This window comes from Oncorhynchus tshawytscha, linkage group LG21 (genome assembly GCF_018296145.1).
Source record: "Oncorhynchus tshawytscha isolate Ot180627B linkage group LG21, Otsh_v2.0, whole genome shotgun sequence".
In the NCBI taxonomy this organism is placed as follows: Eukaryota; Metazoa; Chordata; class Actinopteri; order Salmoniformes; family Salmonidae; genus Oncorhynchus; species Oncorhynchus tshawytscha.
The window spans coordinates 40,411,366-40,426,880 of record NC_056449.1 but is presented as its reverse complement, the minus strand read 5'-3'; the positions used below and the strand labels follow the sequence as shown (position 1 = coordinate 40,426,880).

At 41.1% G+C, this 15,515-nt stretch overlaps 1 protein-coding gene across 2 annotated transcripts in view; it reads right to left on the bottom strand.

Moving 5' to 3' along the window:
- Positions 1-12,225: 12,225 nt before the first annotated feature.
- LOC112253286 (ectodysplasin-A) overlaps positions 12,226-15,515 on the bottom strand; it is a 28,432-nt gene continuing 25,142 nt past the window's right edge. For both annotated transcript variants that reach the window (XM_042303519.1, XM_042303520.1), the window contains exon 8: positions 12,226-13,673. In XM_042303519.1, the coding sequence (XP_042159453.1) occupies positions 13,428-13,673 (246 nt within the window). In that variant the 3' untranslated portion in view covers positions 12,226-13,427. The remainder of the gene's footprint in view (positions 13,674-15,515) is intronic.

Below are 15,515 nucleotides of genomic sequence, written 5' to 3'. Positions count from 1 at the left end.
GGATCAGGACTACTGTTTAACCCCTATTACAGTTCTATGATTAGTGAGGATCAGGGTAGATTTATAGGACTACTGTTCAACCCCTATTACAGTTCCATGATTAGTGAGGATCAGGGTAGATTTATAGGACTACTGTTTAACCCCTATTACAGTTCCATGATTAGTGAGGATCAGGGTAGATTTATAGGACTACTGTTTAACCCCTATTACAGTTCCATGATTAGTGAGGATCAGGGTAGATTTATAGGACTACTGTTTAACCCCTATTACAGTTCCATGATTAGTGAGGATCAGGGTAGATTTATAGGACTACTGTTTAACCCCTATTACAGTTCCATGATTAGTGAGGATCAGGACTACTGTTTAACCCCTATTACAGTTCTATGATCAGTGAGGATCAGGGTAGATTTATAGGACTATTACAGTTCCATGATTAGTGAGGATCAGGACTACTGTTTAACCCCTATTACAGTTCCATGATTAGTGAGGATCAGGGTTTAGATTTAGTGAGGATCAGGACTACTGTTTAACCCCTATTACAGTTCTATGATTAGTGAGGATCAGGACTACTGTTTAACCCCTATTACAGTTCCATGATTAGTGAGGATCAGGGTAGATTTATAGGACTACAGTTCCATGATTTGAACCCTACTATTACAGTTCCATGATTAGTGAGGATCAGGGTAGATTTATAGGACTACTGTTTAACCCCTATTACAGTTCCATGATTAGTGAGGATCAGGACTACTGTTTAACCCTATTACAGTTCCATGATTAGTGAGGATCAGGTAGATTTATAGGACTACTGTTTAACCCCTATTACAGTTCCATGATTAGTGAGGATCAGGACTACTGTTTAACCCCTATTACAGTTCCATGATTAGTGAGGATCAGGGTAGATTTAACCTATTACAGTTCCATGATTAGTGAGGATCAGGGTAGATTTATAGGACTACTGTTTAACCCCTATTACAGTTCCATGATTAGTGAGGATCAGGACTACTGTTTAACCCCTATTACAGTTCCATGATTAGTGAGGATCAGGACTACTGTTTAACCCCTATTACAGTTCCATGATTAGTGAGGATCAGGGTAGATTTATAGGACTACTGTTTAACCCCTATTACAGTTCCATGATTAGTGAGGATCAGGGTAGATTTATAGGACTACTGTTTAACCCCTATTACAGTTCCATGATTAGTGAGGATCAGGACTACTGTTTAACCCCTATTACCCATATTAGTGAGGACAGTTCTATGTTCTATGATCAGTGAGGATCAGGGTAGATTTATAGGACTATTACAGTTCCATGATTAGTGAGGATCAGGGTAGATTTATAGGACTGCTGTTTAACCCCTATTACAGTTCCATGATTAGTGAGGATCAGGACTACTGTTTAACCCCTATTACAGTTCCATGATTAGTGAGGATCAGGACTACTGTTTAACCCCTATTACAGTTCCATGATTAGTGAGGATCAGGGTAGATTTATAGGACTACTGTTTAACCCCTATTACAGTTCCATGATTAGTGAGGATCAGGACTACTGTTTAACCCCTATTACAGTTCCATGATTAGTGAGGATCAGGGTAGATTTATAGGACTACTGTTTAACCCCTATTACAGTTCCATGATTAGTGAGGATCAGGGTAGATTTATAGGACTATTACAGTTCCATGATTAGTGAGGATCAGGACTACTGTTTAACCCCTATTACAGTTCCATGATTAGTGAGGATCAGGACTACTGTTTAACCCCTATTACAGTTCCATGATTAGTGAGGATCAGGGTAGATTTATAGGACTACTGTTTAACCCCTATTACAGTTCCATGATTAGTGAGGATCAGGACTACTGTTTAACCCCTATTACAGTTCCATGATTAGTGAGGATCAGGAGATTTAGGACTAACCCCTTACAGTTCCATGATTAGTGAGGATCAGGACTACTGTTTAACCCCTATTACAGTTCCATGATTAGTGAGGATCAGGGTAGATTTATAGGACTATTACAGTTCCATGATTAGTGAGGATCAGGACTACTGTTTAACCCCTATTACAGTTCCATGATTAGTGAGGATCAGGGTAGATTTATAGGACTATTACAGTTCCATGATTAGTGAGGATCAGGGTAGATTTATAGGACTACTGTTTAACCCCTATTACAGTTCCATGATTAGTGAGGATCAGGACTACTGTTTAACCCCTATTACAGTTCCATGATTAGTGAGGATCAGGGTAGATTTATAGGACTACTGTTTAACCCCTATTACAGTTCCATGATTAGTGAGGATCAGGGTAGATTTACAGGACTACTGTTTAACCCCTATTACAGTTCTATGATCAGTGAGGATCAGGGTAGATTTATAGGACTATTACAGTTCCATGATTAGTGAGGATCAGGTAGATTCATAGGACTACTGTTTAACCCCTATTACAGTGCCATGATTAGTGAGGATCAGGGTAGATTTATAGGACTATTACAGTTCCATGATTAGTGAGGATCAGGGTAGATTTATAGGACTACTGTTTAACCCCTATTACAGTTCCATGATTAGTGAGGATCAGGGTAGATTTACAGGACTACTGTTTAACCCCTATTACAGTTCTATGATTAGTGAGGATCAGGACTACTGTTTAACCCCTATTACAGTTCCATGATTAGTGAGGATCAGGGTAGATTTATAGGACTATTACAGTTCCATGATTAGTGAGGATCAGGGTAGATTTATAGGACTACTGTTTAACCCCTATTACAGTTCCATGATTAGTGAGGATCAGGGTAGATTCATAGGACTACTGTTTAACCCCTATTACAGTTCCATGATTAGTGAGGATCAGGACAGTTCCATGATTGTTTAACCCCTATTACAGTTCCATGATTAGTGAGGATCAGGGTAGATTTATAGGACTACTGTTTAACCCCTATTACAGTTCCATGATTAGTGAGGATCAGGGTAGATTTATAGGACTATTATCAGTTTATAGGACCATGATTAGTGAGGATCAGGGTAGGTTTATAGGACTACTGTTTAACCCCTATTACAGTTCCATGATTAGTGAGGATCAGGACTACTGTTTAACCCCTATTACAGTTCCATGATTAGTGAGGATCAGGGTAGATTTAGGACTACTGTTTAACCCCTATTACAGTTCCATGATTAGTGAGGATCAGGGTAGATTTATAGGACTACTGTTTAACCCCTATTACAGTTCCATGATTAGTGAGGATCAGGACTACTGTTTAACCCCTATTACAGTTCCATGATTAGTGAGGATCAGGGGTAGATTTACAGTTACTGTTTAACCCCTATTACAGTTCCATGATTGAGTGAGGATCAGGGTAGATTTATAGGACTACTGTTTAACCCATTACAGTTCCATGATTAGTGAGGATCAGGGTAGATTTATAGGACTACTGTTTAACCCCATATTACAGTTCCATGATTAGTGAGGATCAGGGTAGATTTATAGGACTATTACAGTTCCATGATTCCATGATGAGGATCAGGGTAGATTTATAGGACTACTGTTTAACCCCTATTACAGTTCCATGATTAGTGAGGATCAGGACTACTGTTTAACCCCTATTACAGTTCCATTATTAGTGAGGATCAGGGACTACTGTTTAACCCCTAGTTCCATGATTAGTGAGGATCAGGACTACTGTTTAACCCCTATTACAGTTCCATGATTAGTGAGGATCAGGACTTTACCCCTATTACAGTTCCATGATTAGTGAGGATCCCTGTTTAACCCCTATTACAGTTCCATTTAGTGAGGATCTGTTTAACCCCTATTACAGTTCCATGATTAGTGAGGATCAGGGTAGATTTATAGGACTGTGTTTAACCCCTATTACAGTTCCATGATTAGTGAGGATCAGGGTAGATTTATAGGACTACTGTTTAACCCCTATTACAGTTCCATGATTAGTGAGGACAGGACTACTGTTTAACCCCTATTACAGTTCTATGATATTACAGTGAGGATCAGGGTAGATTTATAGGACTATTACAGTTCCATGATTAGTGAGGATCAGGGTAGATTTATAGGACTACTGTTTAACCCCTATTACAGTTCCATGATTAGTGAGGATCAGGACTACTGTTTAACCCCTATTACAGTTCCATGATTAGTGAGGATCAGGGTAGATTTACAGGACTACTGTTTAACCCCTATTACAGTTCTATGATCAGTGAGGATCAGGGTAGATTTATAGGACTATTACAGTTCCATGATTAGTGAGGATCAGGGTAGATTTATAGGACTACTGTTTAACCCCTATTACAGTTCCATGATTAGTGAGGATCAGGGTAGATTCATAGGACTACTGTTTAACCCCTATTACAGTTCCATGATTAGTGAGGATCAGGACTACTGTTTAACCCCTATTACAGTTCCATGATTAGTGAGGATCAGGGTAGATTTATAGGACTATTACAGTTCCATGATTAGTGAGGATCAGGGTAGATTTATAGGACTACTGTTTAACCCCTATTACAGTTCCATGATTAGTGAGGATCAGGACTACTGTTTAACCCCTATTACAGTTCCATGATTAGTGAGGATCAGGACTACTGTTTAACCCCTATTACAGTTCCATGATTAGTGAGGATCAGGACTACTGTTTAACCCCTATTACAGTTCCATGATTAGTGAGGATCAGGACTACTGTTTAACCCCTATTACAGTTCCATGATTAGTGAGGATCAGATTTATAGGACTACTGTTTAACCCCTATTACAGTTCCATGATTAGTGAGGATCAGGGTAGATTTATAGGACTACTGTTTAACCCCTATTACAGTTCCATGATTAGTGAGGATCAGGACTACTGTTTAACCCCTATTACAGTTCCATGATTAGTGAGGATCAGGGTAGATTTATAGGACTACTGTTCAACCCCTATTACAGTTCCATGATTAGTGAGGATCTACTGTTTAACCCCTATTACAGTTCCATGATTAGTGAGGATCAGGACTACTGTTTAACCCCTATTACAGTTCCATGATTAGTGAGGATCAGGGTAGATTTATAGGACTACTGTTTAACCCCTATTACAGTTCCATGATTAGTGAGGATCAGGGTAGATTTATAGGACTATTACAGTTCCATGATTAGTGAGGATCAGGGTAGATTTATAGGACTACTGTTTAACCCCTATTACAGTTCCATGATTAGTGAGGATCAGGACTACTGTTTAACCCCTATTACAGTTCCATGATTAGTGAGGATCAGGGTAGATTTATAGGACTACTGTTTACCCCTATTACAGTTCCATGATTAGTGAGGATCAGGACTACTGTTTAACCCCTATTACAGTTCCATGATTAGTGAGGATCAGGACTGTTTAACCCCTATTACAGTTCCATGATTAGTGAGGATCAGGGATAGATTTATAGGACTGATTGTTTAACCCCTATTACAGTTCCATGATTAGTGAGGATCAGGACTACTGTTTAACCCCTATTACAGTTGATTAGTGAGGATCAGGACTACTGTTTAACCCCTATTACAGTTCCATGATCAGTGAGGATCAGGGTAGATTTATAGGACTATTACAGTTCCATGATTAGTGAGGATCAGGGTAGATTTATAGGACTACTGTTTAACCCCTATTACAGTTCCATGATTAGTGAGGATCAGGACTACAGTTCCATGATTAGTGAGGATAGGACTACTGTTTAACCTATTACAGTTCCATGATTAGTGAGGATTAGGGTAGATTTATAGGACTACTGTTTAACCCCTATTACAGTTCCATGATTAGTGAGGATCAGGACTACTGTTTAACCCCTATTACAGTTCTATGATCAGTGAGGATCAGGGTAGATTTATAGGACTATTACAGTTCCATGATTAGTGAGGATCAGGACTACTGTTTAACCCCTATTACAGTTCCATGATTAGTGAGGATCAGGACTACTGTTTAGGATTAGTGAGGATCAGGACTAGATTTATAGTTTAACCCCTATTACAGTTCCATGATTAGTGAGGATCAGGGTAGATTTAACCCCTATTAGGTTCTATTAAGGACCTGTGTTTAACCCCTATTACAGTTCCATGATTAGTGAGGATCAGGACTTTATAGGACTACTTAACCCAGGAGATTTATAGGACTATTACAGTTCCATGATTAGTGAGGATCAGGACTACTGTTTAACCCTACTGTTTAACCCCTATTACAGTTCCATGATTAGTGAGGATCAGGACTACTGTTTAACCCCTATTACAGTTCCATGATTAGTGAGGATCAGGGTAGATTTATAGGACTACTGTTTAACCCCTATTACAGTTCCATGATTAGTGAGGATCAGGACTACTGTTTAACCCCTATTACAGTTCTATGATCAGTGAGGATCAGGGTAGATTTATAGGACTATTACAGTTCCATGATTAGTGAGGATCAGGACTACTGTTTAACCCCTATTATAGTTCCATGATTAGTGAGGATCAGGGTAGATTTATAGGACTATTACAGTTCCATGATTAGTGAGGATCAGGGTAGATTTATAGGACTACTGTTTAACCCCTATTACAGTTCCATGATTAGTGAGGATCAGGACTACTGTTTGATTAGTGAGGATCAGGACTACTGTTTAACCCCTATTACAGTTCCATGATTAGTGAGGATCAGGGTAGATTTACAGGACTACTGTTTAACCCCTATTACAGTTCCATGATTAGTGAGGATCAGGGTAGATTTATAGGACTATTACAGTTCCATGATTAGTTCCATGATTAGTGAGGATCAGGGTGATTTATAGGACTACTGTTTAACCCCTATTACAGTTCCATGATTAGTGAGGATCAGGGTAGATTCATAGGACTACTGTTTAACCCCTATTACAGTTCCATGATTAGTGAGGATCAGGGTACTACTGTTTAACCCCTATTACAGTTCCATGATTAGTGAGGATCAGGGTAGATTTACAGGACTAACCCCTATTACAGTTCCATGATTAGTGAGGATCAGGGTAGATTTATAGGACTATATTACAGTTCCATGATTAGTGAGGATCAGGGTAGATTTATAGGACTACTGTTTAACCCCTATTACAGTTCCATGATTAGTGAGGATCAGGACTACTGTTTAACCCCTATTACAGTTCCATGATTAGTGAGGATCAGGGTAGATTCATAGGACTACTGTTTAACCCCTATTACAGTTCCATGATTAGTGAGGATCAGGGTAGATTTATAGGACTACTGTTTAACCCCTATTACAGTTCCATGATTAGTGAGGATCAGGACTACTGTTTAACCCCTATTACAGTTCCATGATTAGTGAGGATCAGGGTAGATTTATAGGACTAGATTTTCCATGATTAGTGAGGATCAGGGTAGATTTATAGGACTACTATTACAGTTCCATGATTAGTGAGGATCAGGGTAGATTTATAGGACTACTGTTTAACCCCTATTACTGTTATATGATCAGTGAGGATCAGGGTAGATTTATAGGACTACTGTTTAACCCCTATTACAGTTCCATGATTAGTGAGGATCAGGACTACTGTTTAACCCCTATTACAGTTCTATGATCAGTGAGGATCAGGGTAGATTTATAGGACTATTACAGTTCCATGATTAGTGAGGATCAGGGTAGATTTATAGGACTGCTGTTTAACCCCTATTACAGTTCCATGATTAGTGAGGATCAGGACTACCGTTTAACCCCTATTATAGTGCCATGATTAGTGAGGATCAGGACTACTGTTTAACCCCTATTACAGTTCTATGATCAGTGAGGATCAGGGTAGATTTATAGGACTATTACAGTTCCATGATTAGTGAGGATCAGGACTACTGTTTAACCCCTATTACAGTTCCATGATTAGTGAGGATCAGGACTACTGTTTAACCCCTATTACAGTTCCATGATTAGTGAGGATCAGGGTAGATTTATAGGACTATTACAGTTCCATTAGTGAGGATTAGTGAGGATCAGGACTACTGTTTAACCCCTATTACAGTTCCATGATTAGTGAGGATCAGGGTAGATTTATAGGACTATTACAGTTCCATGATTAGTGAGGATCAGGGTAGATTTATAGGACTACTGTTTAACCCCTATTACAGTTCCATGATTAGTGAGGATCAGGGTAGTTTAACCCCTATTACAGTTCCATGATTAGTGGAGGATTTAGGACTACTGTTTAACCCCTATTACAGTTCCATGATTAGTGAGGATCAGGGTAGATTTATAGGACTATTACAGTTCCATGATTAGTGAGGATCAGGGTTTAACCCCTATTACAGTTCCATTTAGATTTATAGGACTATTACAGTTCCATGATTAGTGAGGATCAGGGTAGATTTATAGGACTACTGTTTAACCCCTATTACAGTTCCATGATTAGTGAGGATCAGGGTAGATTTATAGGTTTAACCCCTATTACAGTTCCATGATTAGTGAGGATCAGGACTACTGTTTAACCCCTATTACAGTTCCATGATTAGTGAGGATCAGGACTAGTTTATAGGACTATTACAGTTCCATGATTAGTGAGGATCAGGGTAGATTTATAGGACTACTGTTTAACCCCTAGTTCCATTAGTGAGGATCAGGACTACTGATTTACAGTTCCATGATTAGTGAGGATCAGGGTAGATTTACAGGACTACTGTTTAACCCCTATTACAGTTCCATGATTAGTGAGGATCAGGACTACTGTTTAACCCCTATTACAGTTCTATGATCAGTGAGTATCAGGGTAGATATATAGGACTATTACAGTTCCATGATTAGTGAGGATCAGGACTACTGTTTAACCCCTATTACAGTTCCATGATTAGTGAGGATCAGGGTAGATTCATAGGACTACTGTTTAACCCCTATTACAGTGCCATGATTAGTGAGGATCAGGGATTTAGATTTATGATTAGTGAGGATCAGGACTACTGTTTAACCCCTATTACAGTTCCATGATTAGTGAGGATCAGGGTAGATTTATAGTAGATTTATAGGACTATTACAGTTCCATGATTAGTGAGGATCAGGTTTAACCCCTATTACAGTTCCATGATTAGTGAGGATCAGATTTATAGGACTACTGTTTAACCCCTATTACAGTTCCATGATTAGTGAGGATCAGGGTAGATTTATAGGACTATTACAGTTCCATGATTAGTGAGGATCAGGACTACTGTTTAACCCCTATTACAGTTCCATGATTAGTGAGGATCAGGGTAGATTTATAGGACTTCCATGATTTGAGGATCAGGAGATTTATAGGACTATTACAGTTCCATGATTAGTGAGGATCAGGACTAGTTTAACCCTATTACAGTTCCATGATTAGTGAGGATCAGGACTACTGTTTAACCCCTATTACAGTTCCATGATTAGTGAGGATCAGGGTAGATTTATAGGACTACTGTTTAACCCCTATTACAGTTCCATGATTAGTGAGGATCAGGGTAGATTTATAGGACTACTGTTTAACCCCTATTACAGTTCCATGATTAGTGAGGATCAGGATTTATAGGACTAGTTCCATGATTAGTGAGGATCTAGACTACTTTTAGGACATTACAGTTCCATGATTAGTGAGGATCAGGACTACTGTTTAACCCCTATTACAGTTCCATGATTAGTGAGGATCAGGGGATAGATTTATAGTTTAACCCCTATTACAGTTCCATGATTAGTGAGGATCAGGGACTACTGTTTAACCCCTATTACAGTTCCATGATTAGGAGGATCTACTGTTTAACCCCTATTACAGTTCCATGATTAGTGAGGATCAGGACTAGGACTACTGTTTAACCCTATTACAGTTCCATGATTAGTGAGGATCAGGGTAGATTTATAGGACTACTTTTAACCCCTAGTTCCATGATTAGTGAGGATCAGGAGATTTATAGGACTACTGTTTAACCCCTATTACAGTTCCATGATTAGTGAGGATCAGGACTACTGTTTAACCCCTATTACAGTTCCATGATTAGTGAGGATCAGGGTAGATTTATAGGACTTTTAACCCCTATTACAGTTCCATGATCAGTGAGGATCAGGGTAGTTTATAGGACTATTACAGTTCCATGATTAGTGAGGATCAGGGTAGATTTATGATGACTACTGTTTAACCCCTATTACAGTTCCATGATTAGTGAGGATCAGGGTAGATTTATAGGACTACTGTTTAACCCCTATTACAGTTCCATGATTAGTGAGGATCAGGACTACTGTTTAACCCCTATTACAGTTCCATGATTAGTGAGGATCAGGACTACTGCTTAACCCCTATTACAGTTCTATGATCAGTGAGGATCAGGGTAGATTTATATGTTGTTAGGCCTGAGAAGCCGGTGTTTAAGGATATATTGACACGGTGTTGTTAGGCCTGAGAAGCCGGTGTTTAATAAGGATATATTGACACTGTGTTGTTAGGCCTGAGAAGCCGGTGTTTAAGGATATATTGACACGGTGTTGTTAGGCCTGAGAAGCCGATGTTTAATAAGGATATATTGACACGGTGTTGTTAGGCCTGAGAAGCCGGTGTTTAAGGATATACTGACACGGTGTTGTTAGGCCTGAGAAGCCAGTGTTTAAGGATATATTGACACGGTGTTGTTAGGCCTGAGAAGCCGGTGTTTAAGGATATACTGACACGGTGTTGTTAGGCCTGAGAAGCCAGTGTTTAAGGATATATTGACACGGTGTTGTTAGGCCTGAGAAGCCGGTGTTTAAGGATATACTGACACGGTGTTGTTAGGCCTGAGAAGCCGGTGTTTAAGGATATATACACACGGTGTTGTTAGGCCTGAGAAGCCGGTGTTTAATAAGGATATATACACACGGTGTTGTTAGGCCTGAGAAGCCGGTGTTTAATAAGGATATATTGACACGGTGTTGTTAGGCCTGAGAAGCCGGTGTTTAAGGATATATACACACGGTGTTGTTAGGCCTGAGAAGCCGGTGTTTAAGGATATATACACACAGTGTTGTTAGGCCTGAGAAGCCGGTGTTTAAGGATATACTGACACGGTGTTGTTAGGCCTGAGAAGCCGGTGTTTAAGGATATATTGACACGGTGTTAGGCCTGAGAAGCCAGTGTTTAAGGATATATTGACACAGTGTTGTTAGGCCTGAGAAGCCGGTGTTTAAGGATATATACACACGGTGTTGTTAGGCCTGAGAAGCCGGTGTTTAATAAGGATATATTGACACTGTGTTGTTAGGCCTGAGAAGCCGGTGTTTAAGGATATACTGACACGGTGTTGTTAGGCCTGAGAAGCCGGTGTTTAAGGATATATTGACACAGTGTTGTTAGGCCTGAGAAGCCAGTGTTTAAGGATATATACACACGGTGTTGTTAGGCCTGAGAAGCCGGTGTTTAAGGATATATACACACGGTGTTGTTAGGCCTGAGAAGCCGGTGTTTAAGGATATACTGACACGGTGTTGTTAGGCCTGAGAAGCCGGTGTTTAAGGATATACTGGCACGGTGTTGTTAGGCCTGAGAAGCCGGTGTTTAAGGATATATTGACACGGTGTTATTAGGCCTGAGAAGCCGAGGTTTAAGGATATATTGACACTGTGTTGTTAGGCCTGAGAAGCCGGTGTTTAAGGATATATTGACACGGTGTTGTTAGGCCTGAGAAGCCGGTGTTTAATAAGGATATATTGACACTGTCTTGTTAGGCCTGAGAAGCCGGTGTTTAAGGATATATTGACACGGTGTTGTTAGGCCTGAGAAGCCGGTGTTTAAGGATGTATACACACGGTGTTGTTCACGGTCTTGTTGTTCTGTATCTATGGACGAGACCCAGTCGTTCAGTCTTTTGGTTCTGTATCTATGGACGAGACCCAGTCTTTTTGTTCTGTATCTATGGACGAGACCCAGTCGTTCAGTCTTTTTGTTCTGTATCTATGGACGAGACCCAGTCGTTCAGTCTTTTTGTTCTGTATCTATGGACACGACCCAGTCGTTCAGTCTTTTGGTTCTGTATCTATGGACGAGACCCAGTCGTTCAGTCTTTTGGTTCTGTATCTATGGACGAGACCCAGTCGTTCAGTCTTTTTGTTCTGTATCTATGGACGAGACCCAGTCGTTCAGTCTTGTTGTTCTGTATCTATGGACGAGACCCAGTCGTTTGTTCTAGACGTTCCATTGCCATACTAGATGGTAACGTTCTTATCCCTTGCTAGCTAGCTAGCCAACTACTGCTAATTTACAGTCACGTCAAACAGTGCAGACAGAATAACAACAAAGTAGCTACATTTGCATAAGCTGATTTCTAGTGACATTTATTTGTATACATCCATAACAATGAGATAGTGAGGCGTGTGGACACTGTTGTTCAGAGGAGCTAGCCAACAACACAGCCAACACAATCACTACAAACTGAGGCTGGAAAGACTGAAAACTAGCTGCACTTCATTTCACTTGATCTTTTTTCAATTGACATTTCTTAGTATGCATCCATAAATATGATGCAGATTCATGATTTCCACTGGTTGAGAAATGCTGCCTGACTGTCTGTCTCATCCCGACTCCCGACACATTCATTACTATGGGACAGATGGAGATCCAATTTGAATATTGAAACAATGTTGCAAATGTCAGAGAGACAAAGTTTTATTCAAATGTCCGCTGTTGAAAACTACATTTTAGTGTAAAAGAAATGAGAGATAATGTCTCGACGCTTTTTATAGTGGAGATCAAGATTGATTGTACTACTTAGTGATGTGCTGATGTGGGAGTCTCCCCCCCCCCCAGCCAGACGCTCCAAAAGGAACGTAGTGTGATTGGTCAGGAAGTCCCAGGAACGTAGTGTGATTGGTCAGGAAGTCCCAGGAACGTAGTGTGATTGGTCAGGAAGTCCCAGGAACGTAGTGTGATTGGTCATGGAGCGCCAGGAAGTGGTGCCGTATTGGCCAGGGGGAATTTCCCCCAGCCTGACACTGTCACACCCTGACCTGAGTATTCTTTGTTTTCTTTATTGTTTTGGTTAGGTCAGGGTGTGACATGGGTGATGTATGTGTTTTTGTCTTGTCTAGGGGTTTTGTATGTTTATGGGGGGTGTTTTCCTATCTAGGTGTTTTTGTACGTCTATGGTTGCCTACATTGTTTCTCAATTAGAGGCAGCTGTCTATCGTTGTCTCTGATTGGGAACCATATTTAGGCAGCCATATTCTATGGGTATTTTGTGGGTGATTGTTCCTGTGTTCCAGTGTTTAGTGTTCACGCTACGAGACTATCGTCTTCGTTCCTTTTTTGTCGGTTTGTTGTTTTGTTCGGTGTTTAAGTATCCCATTAAATATGGATTATCCCACTGCATCTTGGTCCTCCTCTCTTTCACCCGAAGACAGCCGTTACAGACACGTCCCAGGAACGTAGTATGATTGGTCAGGAAGTCCCAGGAAGGAGGTGTGATTGGTCAGGGAGCCCCAGGAAGTTGTGCCGTATTGGTCATGGTCAGGGGGAATCCCCCAGCCTGACGCTCCCCAGGAACGTAGTATGATTGGTCATGCTGATCAGTGTGTCATCATAGACCATCCTGATGGAGATCCTTTGTCCCGCCCTCAGCAGGCTGACCCCCGCCGTGTAGCACGTGTTGAACTTCCTCTGCCCCGTCTCCATGCTGCAGGTACAACGCAGGAAAGGGGTGGAGTCTACCATCACCTCGTAGCTGGCAATGTCCGTGAAGTTGAGATAGTACACCTGGTGAACAGATGGAGGAGAAGGAGAGAGATAAGATGAATATATCTGGCAGAGGTAGGGGTAGAGGAGGAAGAGGAGAGAGGGTCAGGTAGAGGAGGAAGAGGAGAGAGGGTCAGGTAGAGGAGGAAGAGGAGAGAGGGTCAGGTAGAGGAGGAAGAGGAAAGAGGGTCAGGTAGAGGAGGAAGAGGAGAGAGGGTCAGGTAGAGGAGGAAGAGGAGAGAGGATCAGGTAGAGGAGGAAGAGGAGAGAGGATCAGGTAGAGGAGGAAGAGGAGAGGGGGTCAGGTAAAGGAGGAAGAGGGTCAGAGTAAGTGGATAGTACACCTGAGATGTGGTATCATCATCACACACACTACATACACACAACATTAAGAACACCGTCCTAATATTGAGTTGCACCCCCATTTGCCCTCAGAACAGCCTCAATTCGTCAGAACTCTACAAGGTATCGAAAGCGTTCCACAGGCATGCTGAACCATGTTGACTCCAAGGCTCCCCACAGTTGTGTCAAGTTGGCTGGATGTCCTTTGGGGTGGTGGACACATGGAAAACTGTTGAGTGTGAAAAACCCAGCAGCGTTGCAGTTCTTGACACTCAAACCGGTGCGCCTGGCACCTACTACCATACCCTGTTCAAAAGGCACCTAAATCTTTGGTCTTGCCCATTCACCCTCTGAATGGCACACATACACAATCCATGTCTGAAATGTCTCAAGGCTTAAAAATCCTTCTTTAACGTGTCTCCTCCCCTTCAGCTACACTGATTGAAGTGGATTTAACAAGTGACACCAATAAGGGATCGTAGCTTTCACCTGGTCAGTTTATGTCATGGAAAGAGAAGGTGTTCTTAATATTTTGTAAACTCACTGTACGCACCCCCCCCACACACACACAACACACACACACAGCTGCTACAGCTCAGTCTATTGCCTTGTACCACTGAACATTGAATCGGTACTGGTACTCCCTCTGTACAGTGCATTCGGAAAGTATTCAGACCCCTTGACTTTCTACAACTTTTTGTTACGTTAAATCCTTATTCCAAAATGGATTAAAAAAATAAAATAATCCTCATCAGTCTACACACAATACCCCATAATGACAAAGTGAAACGTTTTTTAAAAAACAACATTTTTAAACATTTACTACAAATAAAAACAGAATGACCTTATTTACATAAGTATTCAGACCCTTATGAGACTCGAAATACAGCTCAGGTGCATCCTGTTTCCATTGATCATCCTTGAGATGTTTCTACAACTTGATTGGAGTCCACCTGCGGTCAATTCAACTGATTGGACTTGATTTGGAAAGGCACACACCTGTCTATATAAGGTCCCACAGTTGACAGTACATGTCAGAGCAAAAACCATGAGGTCAAAGGAATTGTCCGTAGAGCCCCGAGACAGGATTGTGTTGAGGCACAGATCTGGGGAAGGGGACCAAAATGTTTCTGCAGCATTGAAGTTCTCCAACATGGCCTCCATCATTCTGAAATGGAAGACGTCTGGTACCATCCAGAATCTTCCTAGAGCTGGCCGGCCGGCCAAACTGAGCAATCAGGGTAGAAGGGCCTTGGTCAGGGAGGCGACCAAGAATCCAATGGTCACTCTGACAGAGCTCCAGAGTTCCTCTGTGGAGATGAGAGAACCATCCAGAAGGACAACCATCTCTGCAGCACTCCACCAATCAGGCCTTTATGGTAGAGTGGCCAGACAGAACTCCTCAGTAAAAGGCACATGACAGCCTGCTTGGAATTTGCCAAAAGGCACCTGAAGACTCTCAGACCAAGACAAACATGACTCTCTGGTCTGATGAAACCAAGATTAAACTCTTTGACCTGA